Below are 18,383 nucleotides of genomic sequence, written 5' to 3'. Positions count from 1 at the left end.
GTTCAATTGACGCTTCATAATCAGAATCCCATATCGGAAACTACTCATGGCGACGTGGGGAGGAACCACTTGAGGGCCAATATAGAGTATGAGGAATCACCATAAACTGCCTTTCGGAAGATTAAAAGTGGTGAATTTAGAGGGTCATGAGTTACACTCTTCTGTAACTTATTAGTATAATTGTTCATACACCACCTATTCGGCTACTTGTTGTCACCGCCTCTACACCACCAACTGTGTTACCTCCATTGTTTTCGCCATCGGCACCACCACTGCCACCTCCATCTCTGCCAACATAGCCAACGGCCCAACACCCCATCACCGTTGACACCACCACCGTAGCAACCACTTCCACTATTCTTGCCACCGACAGCACCAGCCACCATTAGAAAAAACAAACAATATAGCGAGTTTGACCCAAACTCATTTTCTGCCTAACCCATGTTGACTCGAACCCAGCCAACCCGAACACATTTGCTGAGTTTGTTATTGAATTAAGCTCATCATGTCATTAACTTATCATTTTGGGTTTTCTTTGTAAAACATACAAATAATCATTCATGTAGGATTACTGTAGCAACTTATTTCGTAAATATAGCAAAACATCTTAAATTTACTGAACACCCAACTTTATCACTAATAAATCTCAAGAACTTTTATAAATAAAACCTGTGAAGCAAAATTTCAAACTACAAAAATTAATGATATAGTCATCCTGCATCCAAAATATTTTATATTTGGTTAACTAAATAAATAAAAAATGAATCAAGTATCAACTAATTCTCGTCGTGCTATAGTCTCTTGATATATAGAGATTGCTTCTTGCATCACTCTAGCTTCAGATAGCAATTTACTTCTTTCCTTTCCTGATGGATGGGTAGACAGGAAATTTTCCAACGCCGAATCACCCGACTCTTCATCCAGCTTTTCAAATACCTTTGGTGCAACCCGTGGATTGTATCCAGCAGAAGCCATTAACATCAGCCCTATGTGATCAGCTTCCATCTCCATCCTACACATAACAAGCAAATTATATAACCAACACCTACCAGCCTATATATAATGCGGTTCAGTTAGCTAATAACATACTTTCGCGAGAAAGGAAGGTTTAGCAGAAAAATATACGATGCGCTGACAACATCCCGTTGAATATAGCCATCCAAAATTACCCGGCCTATTGTAAAACAGATTAATGTTACAAACTTTTCAGCTGCATGTCTTGCCACTGCATGTGCAACCTAAAACCATGTATTCATGTTTAAATGATAACTATATATGGTTACAATAATAATCTCATCTTTCGACAACTACAGTTGCATAACATTTATGGGCACCAATGGTGAATGGTGTCGAGTAGGTTGGTTGACGTTCTGTAATATTTTATGAGTTATTTTTATTATTTTTTGTCAGTTTTCATAAAGAGAGTTCGCTAGTCAAATATTATATGTATTAATTTTGTGTTCTTTTTTCAATATGTTTGCATATTATTACTATTATTGTTATAACTATTCTAAAATTTGGGGTCTAATTTAAACAAGTCTACAATTATATATGTATTATATACTTTTTTTTTCTTTTTTTAATTGTTTTTACAATTTGGGGTTTAATTATTAAAACATGCCAATCGAACAAGTCAACAAACAAATAAATGAGCAAGTTATCGAGCTAGCCAATAAGCCAGCTATCAAGTGAGCCACGAGCCAAGCAAACCCTGGCTAGGGCTCAACTCATTTGCAAACATCTAAACATCACCCGATTAATTAAACATGTTAAACAAAACGTGATCCGTTTGTAAACAGGCTTAGATATGCATCTCAAAACCTAGTTAAGATATGTCGATAATTGGCACCCCAAATTATAGATTTACATACATACCTCATGACCAATAATGGTAGCAAGTTCTTCATTTGCTTTAAAGCGCTCTAACAATCCAGTAAATACAATAATCTTTCCGCCAGGCAAACAATACGCATTTACATCATTACTCTTGACCACGATAATTTCCCATTCCAAGCCCTTGGCATGCGAAATACCCAACTTCACCCGTTTATCATGTCCATGGTTCAAATCTTGTTTGTTCAATCCTGTTTGCAATGCTTCAGTCACATCTTTCATTATCGTCCTAACCCTGACACTTTTCGGATGCGTATCCGGTAAAACACAGCCTTTATATTTGTCCTTCATATTCTCAAATGAATACTCCCCAACCCATGTCTCTATCTTACCCGAAATCAACATAAAATGCTTCCGTTTTGAATACGGTATCTGTTCGTAATGCCCTAAACACAAAAGTACCCCAGAACATAATCCGAGGTATAGAACTGTGGATGAAAATTTTACAACCTTATCCTCATGCAGATTAGCATGATAATATCTATGGCCTGATGCAACAGTATATGTAAACTTACTCGAATGATTGGTGTGGTTGATGATCGAACGGAATAGGGGTTTGGGAGTGGTGATTTTGGAAGTTATGATATTAAACCCTAATTTTGATAGTCTGTACCATGCCATTATTGATCGAGCTTCAAAACAAGGACTTGTTATTGCTCTCTAAGCTAAATAATGGCGCCTTTTTTTGCAAGGTTGGTTTGTTTTCTTGTTGAGGAGGAAATCTATAAAGTAATAATATATCTATGTAATTAATAAAACATATATAACTTCAAAAAAAAAACATTGTTATATTCGTTTTTTGGTGTGTCATAGAGGGTGTTGCTAAAGATACCTCCTTACTCCATTTTTACTAAATATACTCCCCCTGAACTTATTACATAAATTACAATTAGCTCTTGATATTATTTATATACATATTAGTTCCTACAACATTACTTTCATTTGATAACCTCCACTATATATATCAAATTAAAAACTATCAAGTATTACTATTAATTTATTTTTTTAATATTAATATTTATAATATTAATATTATAAATATTTATAATATTTTTTTTTAATTTTAATAGTATATATATTTATAATATCCTAATTTTACCACTTTATCTTTTACAAAATAAACCAAAAACCCAAAACTCTAAACCCTAAACCCGAAACCCTAAACCCAAAACCCTAAACCCTAAACCCGAAACCGAACCCTAAACCCTAAACCTGAAACCGAACCCTAAACCCTAAACTCGAAACCGAACCCTAAACCCTAAACCGAAACCCTAAAACCGAAACCCTAAACCCGAAACCGAACCGAACCCTAAACCATAAACCCGAACCCTAAACCCTAAAACCGAAACCCAAAACCCTAAACTCGAAATCATAAAAAGAAAACGCAACTTGTAAAAAAAAATAATATTAAATTCTTACTTTTGTGCTAATTTGGTAATTATATGATTTCAAGGGTTAATATGAAAGTTGGTTTTTCCAAAGGGAGGGGAGTGTATGACAAACAACCAAGGGGTACATTTAGCCTAAACCGTTATAAAATGTATTAATTATGTTTTATGTATATTTGTAAATTCTTTGATGATTTATAAAAAAAAAGTCAATAATTTTTTATTCGTGTGGGTTTGGCCATTTGTAATTATTTAGGCTTAAAAACACTTTTATTTTGTTATATCCATCCTGATTTAATTCATGACCTTTTTAAACACTTTTCAAGTTTGATATTAAGGGGGTGTTTGGGATTTTTTATTTTTATTAACTTATAACTTATAAACTTTTTGAAAAGTTAATAAGGTGTATAAGGTGTTTGGCAAACCATAAGGCCTTATTAATTTTAACTTATGGTCAAGATAAAATAAAGGGGTTTTGAAAAGTTAGGAATTTGTAACTTATTAACTTAATGAATTTGATTTACCTATTACACCCCTCTAACTCTCAAAACTCATCACACTTCTTTTATAAAGAAGTGTCCTTTATAGACATTTTGGTTTTCCTCAAGACATAGGCTAACCAAAACATTTTTGTACAAACTTCTTTTAAAATATTCATAAGTTTATAAGTTATTTTAACAAAAAATCGTTAACTCTACTAGAATTTCGTGTTAATTAAGTAGATTAGTATTTTAGTCATTTTATACTCTAGAAAATATTTGCACACATTACTAAGTTTTTTTAGCCATCAGAATAATATATAAGCTATTTGTGTTGGTAATTCCACATCGTGTTCACAAGTAGATGAATATGAAATGACCTAAGTTGATTAAGTTGGTTTAGTTTTTTAATTGTAATTTGATTATTACGGTAATGTCTTGGTCACCAAGTTAGGGTTGGCTTGGTTAGAGGATTTAGATGTGTGATCAATAAAGAATTGTTGTAATGAGTTTTTGAGTCGGTTTTCTCTTACAATAATAGAATGTTTGATCGATCATGGGCCATAAATTTGCAATGAATTTGATCTAAAATGCTAGATGCGCAATAGAAAATGAATCTGCCAACGCATATAATTCGTTTAAGCCGAATAAGTAATTTGGTTTGGATTAACTGGTTGGAAATCGATAAATGAACACCACTTAATATGTTATGTCTAGACATACATACACCTATCAGAATTTCTTATACATGTTTCTAGGCATCCACTCTAGTCTACGCCTAGACGCATATGCTATGACTATGAGACGGGAGATAACTGCTACATATGGTTGCATTCTATGTGCCACAAAGGTAACTAGCTTGAGAGCATTGAAATGTGGGTTGAAGAGGTATGTACCCGCCTCAGCACCGAGCGAGGCGGGTCAACCCACAAGATATAGACAAGAGGCTTGAAATCAAGACATTATGAAGGCACAAAGCCAAAACCTATGATCATGGCGCATATCACATATGCTCACGCATATCACATATGCTCATGCATCACATGCTCAGGCATCACATATGCTCATGCATCACATATGCTCAGGCATCACATATGCTCACGCACCATATGTGCTCACGCATATCACATCTGCGCGTGACGTATCCGCGCATGGCGCATCCGCGCGTGGCGCATATCACATGCTTGTGCATATCACATCTGCGCATGAAACATCTGCGCGTGAGAATAAAGAGAAGACCTCGCGCATCCTCAGGATAGGCGCATATCACACATGCACATAATCAACCTCGTCCTTATCCAAATCAGGATTAGGGCAACCTTGATTGTGCACGTCAGACAACCTTCCAGAAGATATCTTTTTAAGGAATAAGAATATGCTGATGTTGACAGCTGCCAATGAAAGGTGGACAACTCAGCAAAACCCATGTGCTACCACGTGATTGCACATGGGTCAGAGAATAATCAATGAAAAAGCACCAGGTGTCCCAAGGACACGTGGCGCAAAGCAATTGGAGGAGGCCAACAAGGCCCTAATTGGGTCTGAGCCCAATCATTGGAAACCCTAACACTATAAATACCACATCAACTCCATAAGGAGATGCACACCCTATTACACAGTATTCAGCTATATTAAGCAATACACTCCAATTTCCTTACTCTCAGATTATTATCTTCTCCTACAAATTCTTATTCTCACACCGGAGGGTTACCCCAAAGAGGACCCCTCTGTCCTTTTCTGAGGGGTAAGTTTACGGTGCTGTTCATTTTGTAGGTGGAAGAATCCAGATTCCAGAGAACCATCGGTGAAATAGCATAATCACACCCGAGGAAAGTTGATCGTCTACCAGTGAGTCGATCCACGTTTCTTCATTGGCGCCATCACCTGTTACAACGGCAACAAAATCTCATCAGATCTCTAAAAAAAAAAAAAATTTCACCATGGTTTCTGGTGTTCGTAACGTCGATCAAGTTCTGGAGGATATTGTGCGTGAGGATGTTAATGAGGGACAGCAGTTTCTGAGGGTGCCGCGTGATTCTACGCGCACCACCAGTAGCCATCCCTTCATCACAACTCCTCATGGCCAGACTGAAACTCCTCCAGACGATCTCACGTTCCAAAATCTTACCGGCGCGAAACAAAAAGGCCCAATGGGTCCAGAAGGTGAAACCAATGACCCTAAAGAATGGCTCATAAACGAGCAACGACGTCTAATGGACAAGTACAATGAGATGGTCAAACACAAAAGGTTAGCCGACTTAACACAAAGGCTAGCGTTTGACAAGCAAACCATTCAAGGAACAAAAAGGGCGCGCGCGCCGGAAGAGGGTCACTCTGTTCACACTGAACACGCTGAGTTTAGTGATGAAGAAGTGCACAGCATGAGGAAGACGCGAGATACTCATGCAGGAGGCTCACAGCTCCGCGCGCACGTGAACACGGCGCCTGGAGCCAAAGCCGATCTGGATCTGTACACACCATACAGCCCACCAGTGAGAGGGCAAGTGGACGTAACCACACCGTACAGGCCAGCCATCTTGGTGAAACATTCAAAATTCACTGAGCGCATCGCGAAGGCCCTCATTCAGCACAAAACCAAGATGCCAAGTGGTTTGGGCAAATATGACGGCACAACAGATCCAGACGATTTCTTACAAGGTTTTTACAACACTGGAAACCTAGAAAGCTGGACGATGCCAACATGGTGTCACATGTTTGCTCGCTGCCTCACGGGCGCGGCGCGTGTCTGGTTTGAAAGCTTGCCTACTGGGCAAATCGATGGGTTCGAGGAACTATTGGAAAAGTTCCAAGCTCACTTCGTACAACAGCGCAGACACACGCGCGACCCTGATGACATCATGCACTGCGTGCGCAGGAATGATGAAACGATTGAAGACTACATAACTCGTTTCAATCAGGAGTCTCTTGCAATCGGAGGTATCAATGAGCAACTATTGCGCGTGGCCTTTATACAAGGCGCGCGCAGTGATCAACTCCGCCGAGCTCTCGTAAGCAGAGATGGCATGCCAACCACTTGGGCCAAGCTAATGGAAGCATCGCGAGTCTTCGCGAGAAATGAAAAACAAATTGCCCAAGATAGAGCGAGAGAAAGAGGGCATCAAGCAGAGGCACCGCACAGCAACGAAAGAAGGGGCAAACAGAACACTGTATGGTCCAGGTTGCAACCAACCAGTTTTTCTCCCGCAGAAAAGCAGGCGCAACCAAGCTCACCTCAGCCCCAAAAAGACATTCGTAATCGCGGAGAAGGTGATAAGAGGGAAGGCGGCAGAGATCCTAACAGACCTCTGCCAAGAATATGGACTCCCCTCACTAAAACGCCTTCACAAGTGTTAAGCACTGAGAATGTCCAGTTCAAAAGCCCCAAGCCACTACACTACAAGGGACCATCAAACAGTGGCAAGTACTGCGAGTTTCACAAGTCCACAGGACACAACACTGATGCATGCCATCACTTGAAGGATGCAATTGAAAAAGATGTGAAATCAGGCAAGCTGGCTCACCTGGTGAAAAACCCAAGACCAGAAAGTGAACAACCAGAAGGAGCCTCTGCCAGCAAAAAGTTCAAAAGAATCTGTGTAGCCGAGGGAGGAAGGCAAGGGCAAACATCAAGAAAGAGAAGCGCGCAAATCCAAGGAGATTGGCGCGAGCAACAAGTAATCTTCCCAAGAATCAGGGGAGGCCCTTCTATCAGCAGTCCTCTTGTCATCACTACACACATTGCTCATTACGAAGTGTCAAAAGTCCTGGTGGACACTGGCAGCGAATCAGACATCATGTATGAGCAATGTTTCAGAAAACTGGATCCGGCAGACCAAGCAAGGCTTGAAATTGTGAATGCACCAATCTCTGGTGTTTCAAATGAAATCATTCATCCCCTAGGTCAAATACAATTTGAGCTAACTATGGGGGATGAGAAACACAAGCGAGCCGAAGTTGTCAACTTCTTGGTCTTGCCCACCACTTCTTGCCACAATATGATCTTGGGTAGAGGAACGATTGCCCAATTTAACGCCATACCGTCGCCAGCGCACGGCGCGTTGGGGTTCCCAACACCAACAGGTGTAACTTTTGTATACCGAGATCATTTGTGTGCAGTGACAAATACTCCGCGGGAAGGGAGAATGAAACTTCCAATGGCAGACAACGCGCCAGAGGAATGGATTCTCAACCCGAAATTCCCGGAGCAAACAATCACAATTGGCGCTACGATATCAGACGACACGAGGTTGAGAATGAAAAGATTGCTCACGGCATATATGTCGGTCTTCGCGTGGCAACACTCCGATATGACTGGGGTTCCGCGAGACCTGGCGCAACATTCTCTCAACAAGTTCAAGTCTGTAGAGCCAATTGCTCAAAAGAAGAGAGTCATGGGGGATGAGAAGGCGAAGGCCATGAATGAGCAGGTTGAGGATTTACTGCGATCAAACATCATCCGCCCGATACGATACCAAACATGGGTAGCTAATCCTGTGATGGTAAAGAAAAGTAACGGGTCGTGGAGGATGTGCATTGACTTCAAGGACCTCAACAAAGCATGCCCAAAAGATTGTTACCCCCTCCCAAACATCGACGCAAAGGTGGACTCCGTGGCGCTATTCAAGCTCAAATGTTTCCTGGATGCCTACAAGGGCTATCACCAGATTCAAATGGCACCACAAGACGAGGACAAGACTGCCTTCAGAACCGACAAGGGAGTTTTTTGTTACACAAAAATGCCCTTTTGGTTTGAAGAATGCGGGAGCCACCTACCAAAGACTTATGGATGCCGTTTTCAGCGAGCAAATTGGAAGAAACCTAGAAGTCTACGTGGATGATTTGGTGATCAAAAGCAGGGAGGAAAAACAAATGCTCAAAGACATCGAAGAAATCCTTGGACGCCTAAAGGAAGTTAACATGAAGCTCAATCCGAGCAAATGCACTTTCGGCGTACAAGAGGGAAAATTTCTAGGTGTAATGGTCACCAAGGATGGTTTCAAGGTGAACCCAGAAAAGGTGGAGGCCATCCTTGACATGCCCTCGCCATCCACCATGAAAGAAGTCCAAAAGTTGAATGGGAGATTGGTATCAATCAACAGGTTCCTAGCGAACCATGCAAGCAAATCTACCCCATTCGTTGATACATTGAAAAACTGCCTAAAGAAAAGCCAATTCAAGTGGACTCCTGAGGCCGAGCAAGCTTTCAGTGAGATAAAAGAATGTTTGATAAATCTGCCCGCGCTCACAGCTCCACTTCCTGGTGAAACTTTGACATTGTACCTATCAGCAGGAGAGCGCGCCATCGGCGCAGTATTGTTGGTGGATCGCAAGGGAATCCAAACGCCAATATACTATGTGAGTCGGGTGCTGACAGATCCTGAGACGCGCTACTCCATCAAGGAAAAGTTAGTTTTGTCACTAACACACGCGTCGCGCAAGCTGCATAGATATTTCAATGGTCATCCCATTGAAGTTCTGACTGGTTACAACATCCAGCAAGTCTTGCGGCGTCCCGCGCTCTCAGGAAGGCTGACAAAATGGGCGCTGGAATTAGGAGAACACACGATCGCCTATAAGCCCCGCCCAGCAATAAAGGGACAAGTCTTAGCTGATTTCATCGCAGAAATCCCCGAAGGAAAAATTGAAGAGGCTCAGCGCGAGGTAGACCCTCCGCGAGCCAATGATGAAGAAAATGTTTGGAGATTGTTCACTGACGGAGCTTCAAACAACGAAGGGTCCGGCGCAGATCTTAAACTGGTGGATCCAGAGAATCATGAATATACTTACGCCATCAGGTTGGACTTCAAGAGCACCAACAATGAAGCTGAGTATGAAGCCCTGCTGGCTGGCCTGCGCATCGCGCACAAATTCGGAGTTAAAAAGCTAGAGGCCCATGTTGATTCATACTTGGTAGCAGCACAGGTCAATGGCCTTTATGATGCCAAGGAGAACACCATGCCTCTGTATCTAGAGCAGGCGAAAAAGCTCATCGAGCAATTTGACTGCTTCAGAATCATTCATATTCTGCGCAGTGAAAACAAATCTGCCGACGCGCTAAGTAAGATGGCATCAACCAGCTTCGATCACTTTGGCAAAGATGTCAGGGTAGAAGTAATGAGCAACCCGTCGGTGGTAGCGAAATCTGTCCTTGTAACTCATACAACCCCTTCATCGTGGATAACTCCAATAATGGAATTCTTGAAGGAGGGAAAGGTACCGGACAATCGCGCACAGGCGAGGAAGATAAGACACAAGTCGCAGAACTATGAACTGCTTGATGGTAAATTATATCGACGCTCTTATCTTGGACCGCTCATGAAATGCCTAGATGCTGAGGAAGCAAGCTATGTGATCAGAGAGATACACGAAGGAATCTGTGGAATACATGCTGGCCCGCGCATGGTGGTTGCCAAGGCAATGAGCGCAGGTTACTATTGGCCAAGCATGTACTTGGACGCTTTAAAAGAAATCCAAAAATGCAAAGCGTGTCAGAGCTATGCGCCAAACACCATGCGGCCAAAGAACAACTTGATTCCGGTGACCTCCGCATGGCCTTTCCACAAATGGGCAATCGATATTGTGGGTCCCCTACCGCAAGCGCAAGGCCGAGTAAAATTTTTGGTAGTGGCAGTAGACTATTTCACAAAATGGGTCGAAGCCAAGCCACTAGCAAAAATCACAGCCGAGGAGATGAAGCAGTTTATTTGGAGCCACATCATATGCCGTTTTGGCCTTCCCATGGAAATTGTGAGCGACAATGGCAAACAATTCACTGACAAGAAGATATCCAGCTGGCTCAAGGAATTGCGCATCAACCAATTTTTCACTTCAGTATACCACCCTCAGGGGAATGGCCAAGTGGAGCGCGCGAACCAAAGCTTGCTAAATGGGCTGAAGAAAAGGTTGGAGGGAGAATCCCATTCGTGGGTCGACGAGCTACCTAATGTCCTGTGGGCGCACAGGACATTAAGCAAAACCAGCAATGGCGAATCCCCGTTCAGCCTAACCTATGGAACGGAGGCAATGATTCCAGCAGAAATTGGATGCCCATCCCATAGAGTGCTCATGATGAACAAGATCGATAACGAGCGCGAAAGGAGGTTGGATCTCAACTTGCTTGAAGGGCGCAGAGAGGCGGCTATCATCAGTGAAGCCAAATACAAGAAAAAACTGGAAAAATATTACAACCAGCGCGTGAAAGAATGCCACTTCAAGAAAAATGATTTTGTCCTTCGAAACAATGAAGCTAGCCGCGCGATACCCCCGGGAAAAATGTCCCCCAATTGGGAGGGACCTTATCAAGTCTCGGAAGAATTGGGAAAAGGCGCATACGCTTTAAAAGATTTGAATGGAAAGAAGATCCCGCGCGCACGGAACGCGGCACAGCTTAGAAAATGTTTCATGTAAAAAATGTCAAGTTTGTAATCAAGGCTTTTTAAGACATTATGAATAATGATACGCGCTATCTTCTCTTAATGTGGATTCTATTACCTTTTGCATACATGTTTCACACTTCCCTTTATTAATTTTGAGCAATATGACAACATTGTATTGACATCAAAACAAAATAAAACGAAGTAAAACATACATGCGTAAACGCGTTAACGAGTCTTAACTCTAAAACGTCAGGGCCTTAGCCCAATAATATGAGCCTTAGCTCAGGACCTTAGCCCAATAATGTGAGCCTTAGCTCAAATCACTCACAACATCCATCCTACATGCTGCGCAGCCTGACCATAAAAATACCTAAGCACAACTAAGGCAAAGCAAATGCCAAAACATAGTTGTTAAGGTCTCAGGTCGAGGTCGCACATGAAATTGTAATGGACATCTGAGTAACACATACTGACACGTAAAGGCTAAAAACTCATAATTCCCTATAATAAATGCGCGATAATGTCGCGCAAAAGAGGAATAATGAAACGCCAAGGCACGTGTCAACATAATCAAGATATGGCAAAATCACTTACAATATGGCAAGGATTAAGTATAATAATTTCCTTACAACATTGTTCTTATTTCAACGTGCAAGCATATCTTATATTCAGCAAGCAAACATGCAACATAAAGAGATGAATGGGGAATGCGCAAGATGCGAATAAGGGAAAAACAAAATTTCATTCCAAAGCATTGAAATTTACAAGTTTACAAGATGATGAGATACAAACTACAAATAAAAAAAAAAAAAAGCATGAAGGGCTTCTCAATTCTCCACGTCGACGTCAGCCTCTTCATCGTCCTCATCACCGCCCTCAGCATCTGGCGCAGCTCGCTCCTCGTCATCTCCAAACTGACCATAGTCAAGTTGTTCGTCTTGAATGGAGTCGCTTTCTATCACAATAGTGTCAGGAGCGGGTCCTTTGGCCACGCCAGAGCCGCTAGCAGGGGCAGCGTTCCCCGCGCAATCATCGCCGCCACCAGCCCCTTCGCACTCGTCAAGTAATTTCTTTAGCGCGCCGAGATCGGGCTGGTCAGCAAGCGCGGATATCTGCAAATCATAAGGAAAAATATGAGTACAAAAATACTTGGAAAATAAGTCAAGGTAATCTCATTAAGGTTAAAATACCTGCCCAAGGATGGGAATGGGAGTATTCAAATACTTCTCCCCCATCTCGGCCATATCCGCGAAGACAACGTCGAGCTGGTAAGGGTAGTCGGATGGGTTCTTCTTCAGTGCGCTATATTCACAACCATCCTTGAACCCTTCAGCTCGACCCACCAAGCGCGAGGCAGCGTTGCAATCCATCACAAGGGCCTGAAACTCGTCTGAGTATTTCATCGCATAAGCGCAACGAGTCATACCCTGTGAGACTAGCCATTGGCGATCCTGCGCGAGAGAAGAAACAGTCGTCTCGAGGGCAGGAATCTGAGAGTTTAACAACTCAACAGTTTCCTTGGTCTGTTTCAGCTCCTCTTTGTCGGACGCTGCTGCCGCCAAGGCTTCTTCCTTTTCCGCTCGCGCAACATCGAGTGCTTCCTGGCTAGACGCTGCCGTCGCCAAGGCTTCATCTTTCTCGGCCCGCGCGGCCGCCAGCTCCTTCTTCAGGCGCGCAACCTCACTCTCCAATGATGATTTGTCAGTTATAGACTGGACAAGAGCTTGGTCACGCGCCTCCGCGTCCAGCTCCAAGTCGCGCACTCTACGCGCGTACTTGGCCGCGTCCGCCTCGGCCGCCTGTAGCTTCTCCCGCGCAGCCTGTAGCTCATGCCCGCGCTTCACGAAGGCGGTGTTGGCACTTGCTCTGTTCTCGCTGAGCTCTGCTTGGAGTTTCTCAGCTCTCTCTCGAGCATTAGAAAGATGCCAAGCAGACACTTTAGCCTCTTGCTTGGCTTCCGCAAGAGCATCACGTACCTTTACGTAATCATAGCGAAGCTCTTGGGAGGCAGCAAAGAAAGCCGACCCAGCAAACAGATGATCGTTGAGCAAGTCATCGCGAGCGCGGTCCTCCTGAAACCTCCTTTCAGCCGGAGGCACAGAATGAGCCCAGAAGTCCACACACACACCCATGGACTGAAATGTGCTGTCCTCAGTAATATTCCATCTCGGGCGGTAAATGTGATCGGCTTCCTTCAAACACAAAGTAATGATCTAAGTCATCAAAACACTAATATGGAAGTCCGCGCAGCGGAGCAAAAACGAACCAATACCTGCGGGGATGAAGCAGAAAAGTCAGCGCCAGCCCCACGAGAAGACTGCGCCGCGAAATCTCGTGGCGCTGCAGGGCTGGCGCGGCCGCCGTCGGAGTCTTCAAGTTGAACCTCCTCATCTTCCTCTGAAACAGGCCTTTTCTCCTGCGACCTGGAAGAACCAAAACCAGTCTCGCGAGGAGGGCTGCGCGCAGGAGGTGAGGGAGGTCTCGATGCCGCCAGATCGGCGCGTAAAACGGCCTCCTGCTCCTTAGTAATCCCGATGAGGGGAGATTCAGTGCTTGCAGGAGCAGGAGCAGAACCAACGGCGCTGGCACCGGCGCCAGCAGCTTGTACGCCAGCAATGACTCCTATGAAAAAATCAACAACAAGAAATGGTTCTGACTTGATCTAAAAAGAAAAAACTCAGAAAATAAATGTGCAATACATACCTTGGCGCAACGCCGTTCGCGAGTTAAACATCGCCATGAAGTCCATTCTCCCCTTTTTTGAGGGTAAAACAGGGGACTTCGAAGCGACCTCCGGCGCAGCCTCGGCACCTTGTTGCGCCTGAGGTTGATCCACCAAGGTCGCCGGCTCTACAAACATTTGAGTGAGCAAAGATTCATTAGTAATTCTATCAGAATCGCGCTCATAGAACCATAAAGGATAAGCAAAGTATACCTGTCGAAGAGGAAACGGCAGGCGCAACGCCGCTTCCCTTTTCCGCCGCGCGAAGGGAGGAGGTAGCGGCAGCATACCTCGTGTGGACAGGAGGTCTGCCCACTTTTTGAGGCAGGGAAGACAAGGAAAAATTGGAGGTAAACTCCTGGGTTTTCTCAAGTCCCTTCGCCTGAGTAGGAGGATCCTGAACAACAGGGGCATCATCTTTTTTCTGTTTCTTACTGGCCCCTGCGCCAGTTTTCCCTTTAGCCTTACGCTTTAGTTGGGGCACCTCAGCCTCCTCCTCCTCCTCCTCTTCCGCGAGCTCCAGCTCGTAGTTCTCAAGCGCGTCTACAATACACGCAACAGAAAGGCATAAGCATAAGTACAAAGGCTTACCAGCCGCGTCGCTGTCAAAGCGAAATCCCAGATCAACAGGGATGAACATGTCATCGAAGCGATCGGGGAAGCCAACCTCCCCAGCGCCCAGCGCGACGGAGCCACCCTCCATATGCTCATCATAGGCGGCGTGGACATACTCCTTGCTGACTGCACAAAACAAGTCAAATGATATCAGCAAAACGAATTATATTCGCGCAAAAGTAATGCAATGAGTTAACTTACACAAGCCGTCAACTTGGATAACGGGCTCAGTCGCGCTGTCGGCCCACCTCCTACTCATACCAACCCCCACCAGCGCCTCCTCGCAAATGTTCTTGGCGGGGGATGGTTCGGCAGTCAACTTTTTAACCCAGGCGCCAGTTGGGTTCTTGAAGACACCCACATCCGCAGGCGCAGAAGAGATCGCGCGCATGGTCATGCGGATGGGGATCACACCAGCCCTAATATAGAAAAATCTCTCAGACCAGTCATGAAGGCTCTTGAATGAAACAGTGCAGCACTTGACCTTCTGACTGCGAGGAATAAATGAGAACCAAGAATCTTGGATCTTGGGCTTATAAAAAAACTGAAAGCGCCGAGGGGTGGGCTCCTCGCGCTGAGATTTGCACATGAACTCAAAGTGAGTCATGCGCACGAGTCCAAACGGATGGACTTGGGATATATGAATCCCATAAAACTTAAGCAGCGCACCCACAAACCTTGTCATCGGGAGACGAAGGTTGCAGTGGGTGAAAAAATGGCAATAAAGGGATATATAGCCGGTGGGCGGGTCCGCCACCGTTTGCCCGGCCGCCGGCAGCATGCAGCCATACTCAGGGAGAAAACCCTGAGAGGCGATAAGGCTGTCAAAATCGGACTGCCTCAATTTACAGGGGATCTCATCCCACTTCTTCACTGCCTTGGTCTTCCCTACCTCCTCCGATGAGGCCTCAGCAGCCCTCTTCCCCTTGCCGGTCTTCTTCAACATAGACATTACTAACGATTTTACACGGCGATTGCTGGGGGAGATTGTGTTGTCTGGGCTATCAGACATACAACAGAGTCAGGCACAAGTTGTTTCTGAAGAACGGAAATCTGAAAGATAGGCACTTAATCGGAATAAAGAAAAGCCCTGAATAATCAACAAGGAAGATGAAGGATAAAAAACTCAAAGGGCTTGCTTTTATAGGCCCAGGAGAGAGAAAAATTGGTACTGATCGGACTTCACGCGCCCCAACTCGCAGGTGTAAGCCAACGCGAGCGCAACACGTGTCCCTGACACTGTGTGAGGGGACACGAAAAGAAACGATACAGGTGCTGCCAGAGTTCACGCGCCACCACTCGCAGGTACGGACCAACGCGAGTGCGACACGTGTTCCTGACACTATGTGAGGGGACATGAAAGGCAACTGTAGCACCTCGAGCACACGAAAAGTCTGACACGTCTTCATCACTGACGCATGTCAGTAACAACCAACCACGTACATGGACGATTCGTTTCAACCAAAAGGATAGAATTTCGCGCAACGATGAGTAATAAGAAGAAAAGACAAACCCTATTAAAAAAGCAAACTATTAAGTCTAATATCTATCTTACCTCGCTCGCGCGAGACAAGACACACATTAGACTGGGGGGGCTTGAAGAGGTATGTACCCGCCTCAGCACCGAGCGAGGCGGGTCAACCCACAAGATATAGACAAGAGGCTTGAAATCAAGACATTATGAAGGCACAAAGCCAAAACCTATGCGCATGGCGCATATCACATATGCTCACGCATATCACATATGCTCATGCATCACATGCCCAGGCATCACATATGCTCATGCATCACATATGCTCAGGCATCACATATGCTCACGCATCACATATGCTCACGCACCATATGTGCTCACGCATATCACATCTGCGCGTGACGTATCCGCGCGTGGCGCATATCACATGCTTGTGCATATCACATCTGCGCATGAAACATCTGCGCGTGAGAATAAAGAGAAGACCTCGCGCATCCTCAGGATAGGCGCATATCACACATGCACATAATCAACCTCGTCCTTATCCAAATCAGGATTAGGGCAACCTTGATTGTGCACGTCAGACAACCTTCCAGAAGGTATCTTTTTAAGGAATAAGAATATGCTGATGTTGACAGCTGCCAATGAAAGGTGGACAACTCAGCAAAACCCATGTGCTACCACGTGATTGCACATAGGTCAGAGAATAATCAATGAAAAAGCACCAGGTGTCCCAAGGACACGTGGCGCAAAGCAATTGGAGGAGGCCAACAAGGCCCTTATTGGGTCTGAGCCCAATCATTGGAAACCCTAACACTATAAATACCACATCAACTCCACAAGGAGAGGCACACCCTATTACACAGTATTCAGCTATATTAAGCAATACACTCCAATTTCCTTACTCTCAGATTATTATCTTCTCCTACAAATTCTTATTCTCACACCGGAGGGTTACCCCAAAGAGGACCCCTCTGTCCCTTTCTGAGGGGTAAGTTTACGGTGCTGTTCATTTTGTAGGTGGAAGAATCCAGATTCCAGAGAACCATCGGTGAAATAGCATAATCACACCCGAGGAAAGTTGATCGTCTACCAGTGAGTCGATCCACGTTTCTTCATGGGTCTTAAGGATCTTGCATGTTAAAACAATATTATGAAGTTATGAACTACATAAATGATAAAAATTCAAGTGAAGATCAAATACCTAAGTGCATCAATAAGCGATCCCGTAAGTCCAACTTTTTGCGTCACTAGCGTGACTTATGGTTATACATATTTGCGTACTCCTAAATACACCAAGCATGTTACGTGTGATATAGAAATAAGATATCCATGCTATGTATTAGAACATTCTTATTCCATTCTCTATCTCCATCTCCATAATTACATTAAAAAACACCTTCTTTTCTCTTTCATTTTCAATTAAATAATATTTTTTATACTTTTATCATTACATTTTCTAAATTACATTAAAAAAACACCAAAAAAACGTTTTAATCATTACATTTTTTTAATGTAATTAACATTTTTATAATTACATGTTGGTGGTGTTAGTACATTCTCTACACCACCAACGACGCTACCTCCATTATCGTCACTACCACCAGCATCCCTGCCACACTCCATCGCTTTCACCACCATCACCACCACTGCCATCTCCGCCAACATAGTCACCGCCCCATGATTGCAAAAATAAATAAATAATAATAATAATAATAATAATAATAATGGGGGAAATGGTTTTTAGGATAGAGAAAAGAGTGTTAAAGGTTTCTAAGTGATCTGTCATTTCAAATAGTGGATCTCAGAATGATGACAGGTTCTGTCAAATTTTGCTTGGTGAGGTGAACTTTTATCCCGTGTTCGTCATTTAAAATAACGAAAGTGAAAAAGTTATCTTGTATATCAAAATAGCCTACATACCCCTATAATTTTTTTGAACCTTTAAAATGTATATGTCATTCGAATGCCAAGTGTGAATTGCAACTTAGGCTAACAGATGTGAGTCTGTAACTACTGACACTTTCACTTGACACTTTCACTTTTAACCACACTATTCACGTTTGTCATTTCAAATGGCAAGAGTTAGGAATGTTTTTAATTTTTAATTTTAATTTTTAATTTTTTTAATAAATCCTGTTAAATGATTTTAGTTTGTTAAAATAACATTTTTGTTATTATTTTTTTAGTTTGTAGGTTTATAATTTTTTAAACGACTAATCTGATCACTGATGGGCCGAGTGACGGAAATCACCTTCAGGAGGAAATCCATCAAGGTGACAAAACCAAACCTCTTGACCTAACGTGAAACCTACTATTTTAAATTGAAATCTTTGGGGTGTGTTACTTCAGCAATAATTAATTTTGCAATGATAATTTTTTTAAACTGGTTCACATAAGACATTCGGTGATTGTAGCAATATAACCTTTCAAAAATAA

The 18,383-nt window shown here is 43.4% G+C and overlaps 1 protein-coding gene across 1 annotated transcript; it reads right to left on the bottom strand.

Annotated features, from left to right (window-relative positions):
• Nucleotides 1-765: 765 nt before the first annotated feature.
• LOC143588032 (mitochondrial metalloendopeptidase OMA1-like) lies at nt 766-17,600 on the bottom strand. The gene is made up of 4 exons (XM_077069153.1): nt 17,483-17,600; nt 1,876-2,279; nt 1,090-1,238; nt 766-1,012 (listed from the first exon to the last, which is right to left on the bottom strand). Exons 1-4 carry the CDS (start codon nt 17,598-17,600, stop codon nt 766-768), a joined length of 918 nt encoding a protein of 305 aa, XP_076925268.1.
• Nucleotides 17,601-18,383: the final 783 nt, after the last annotated feature.

This window comes from Bidens hawaiensis, unplaced genomic scaffold, assembly GCF_021521415.1.
Source record: "Bidens hawaiensis isolate Kalapana, Puna unplaced genomic scaffold, B.hawaiensis_p1.1 tig00035953_1, whole genome shotgun sequence".
Taxonomy (NCBI): Eukaryota; Viridiplantae; Streptophyta; class Magnoliopsida; order Asterales; family Asteraceae; genus Bidens; species Bidens hawaiensis.
The sequence above is the reverse complement of the archived record's forward strand: the minus strand, read 5'-3'. Positions and strand labels throughout refer to the sequence as shown.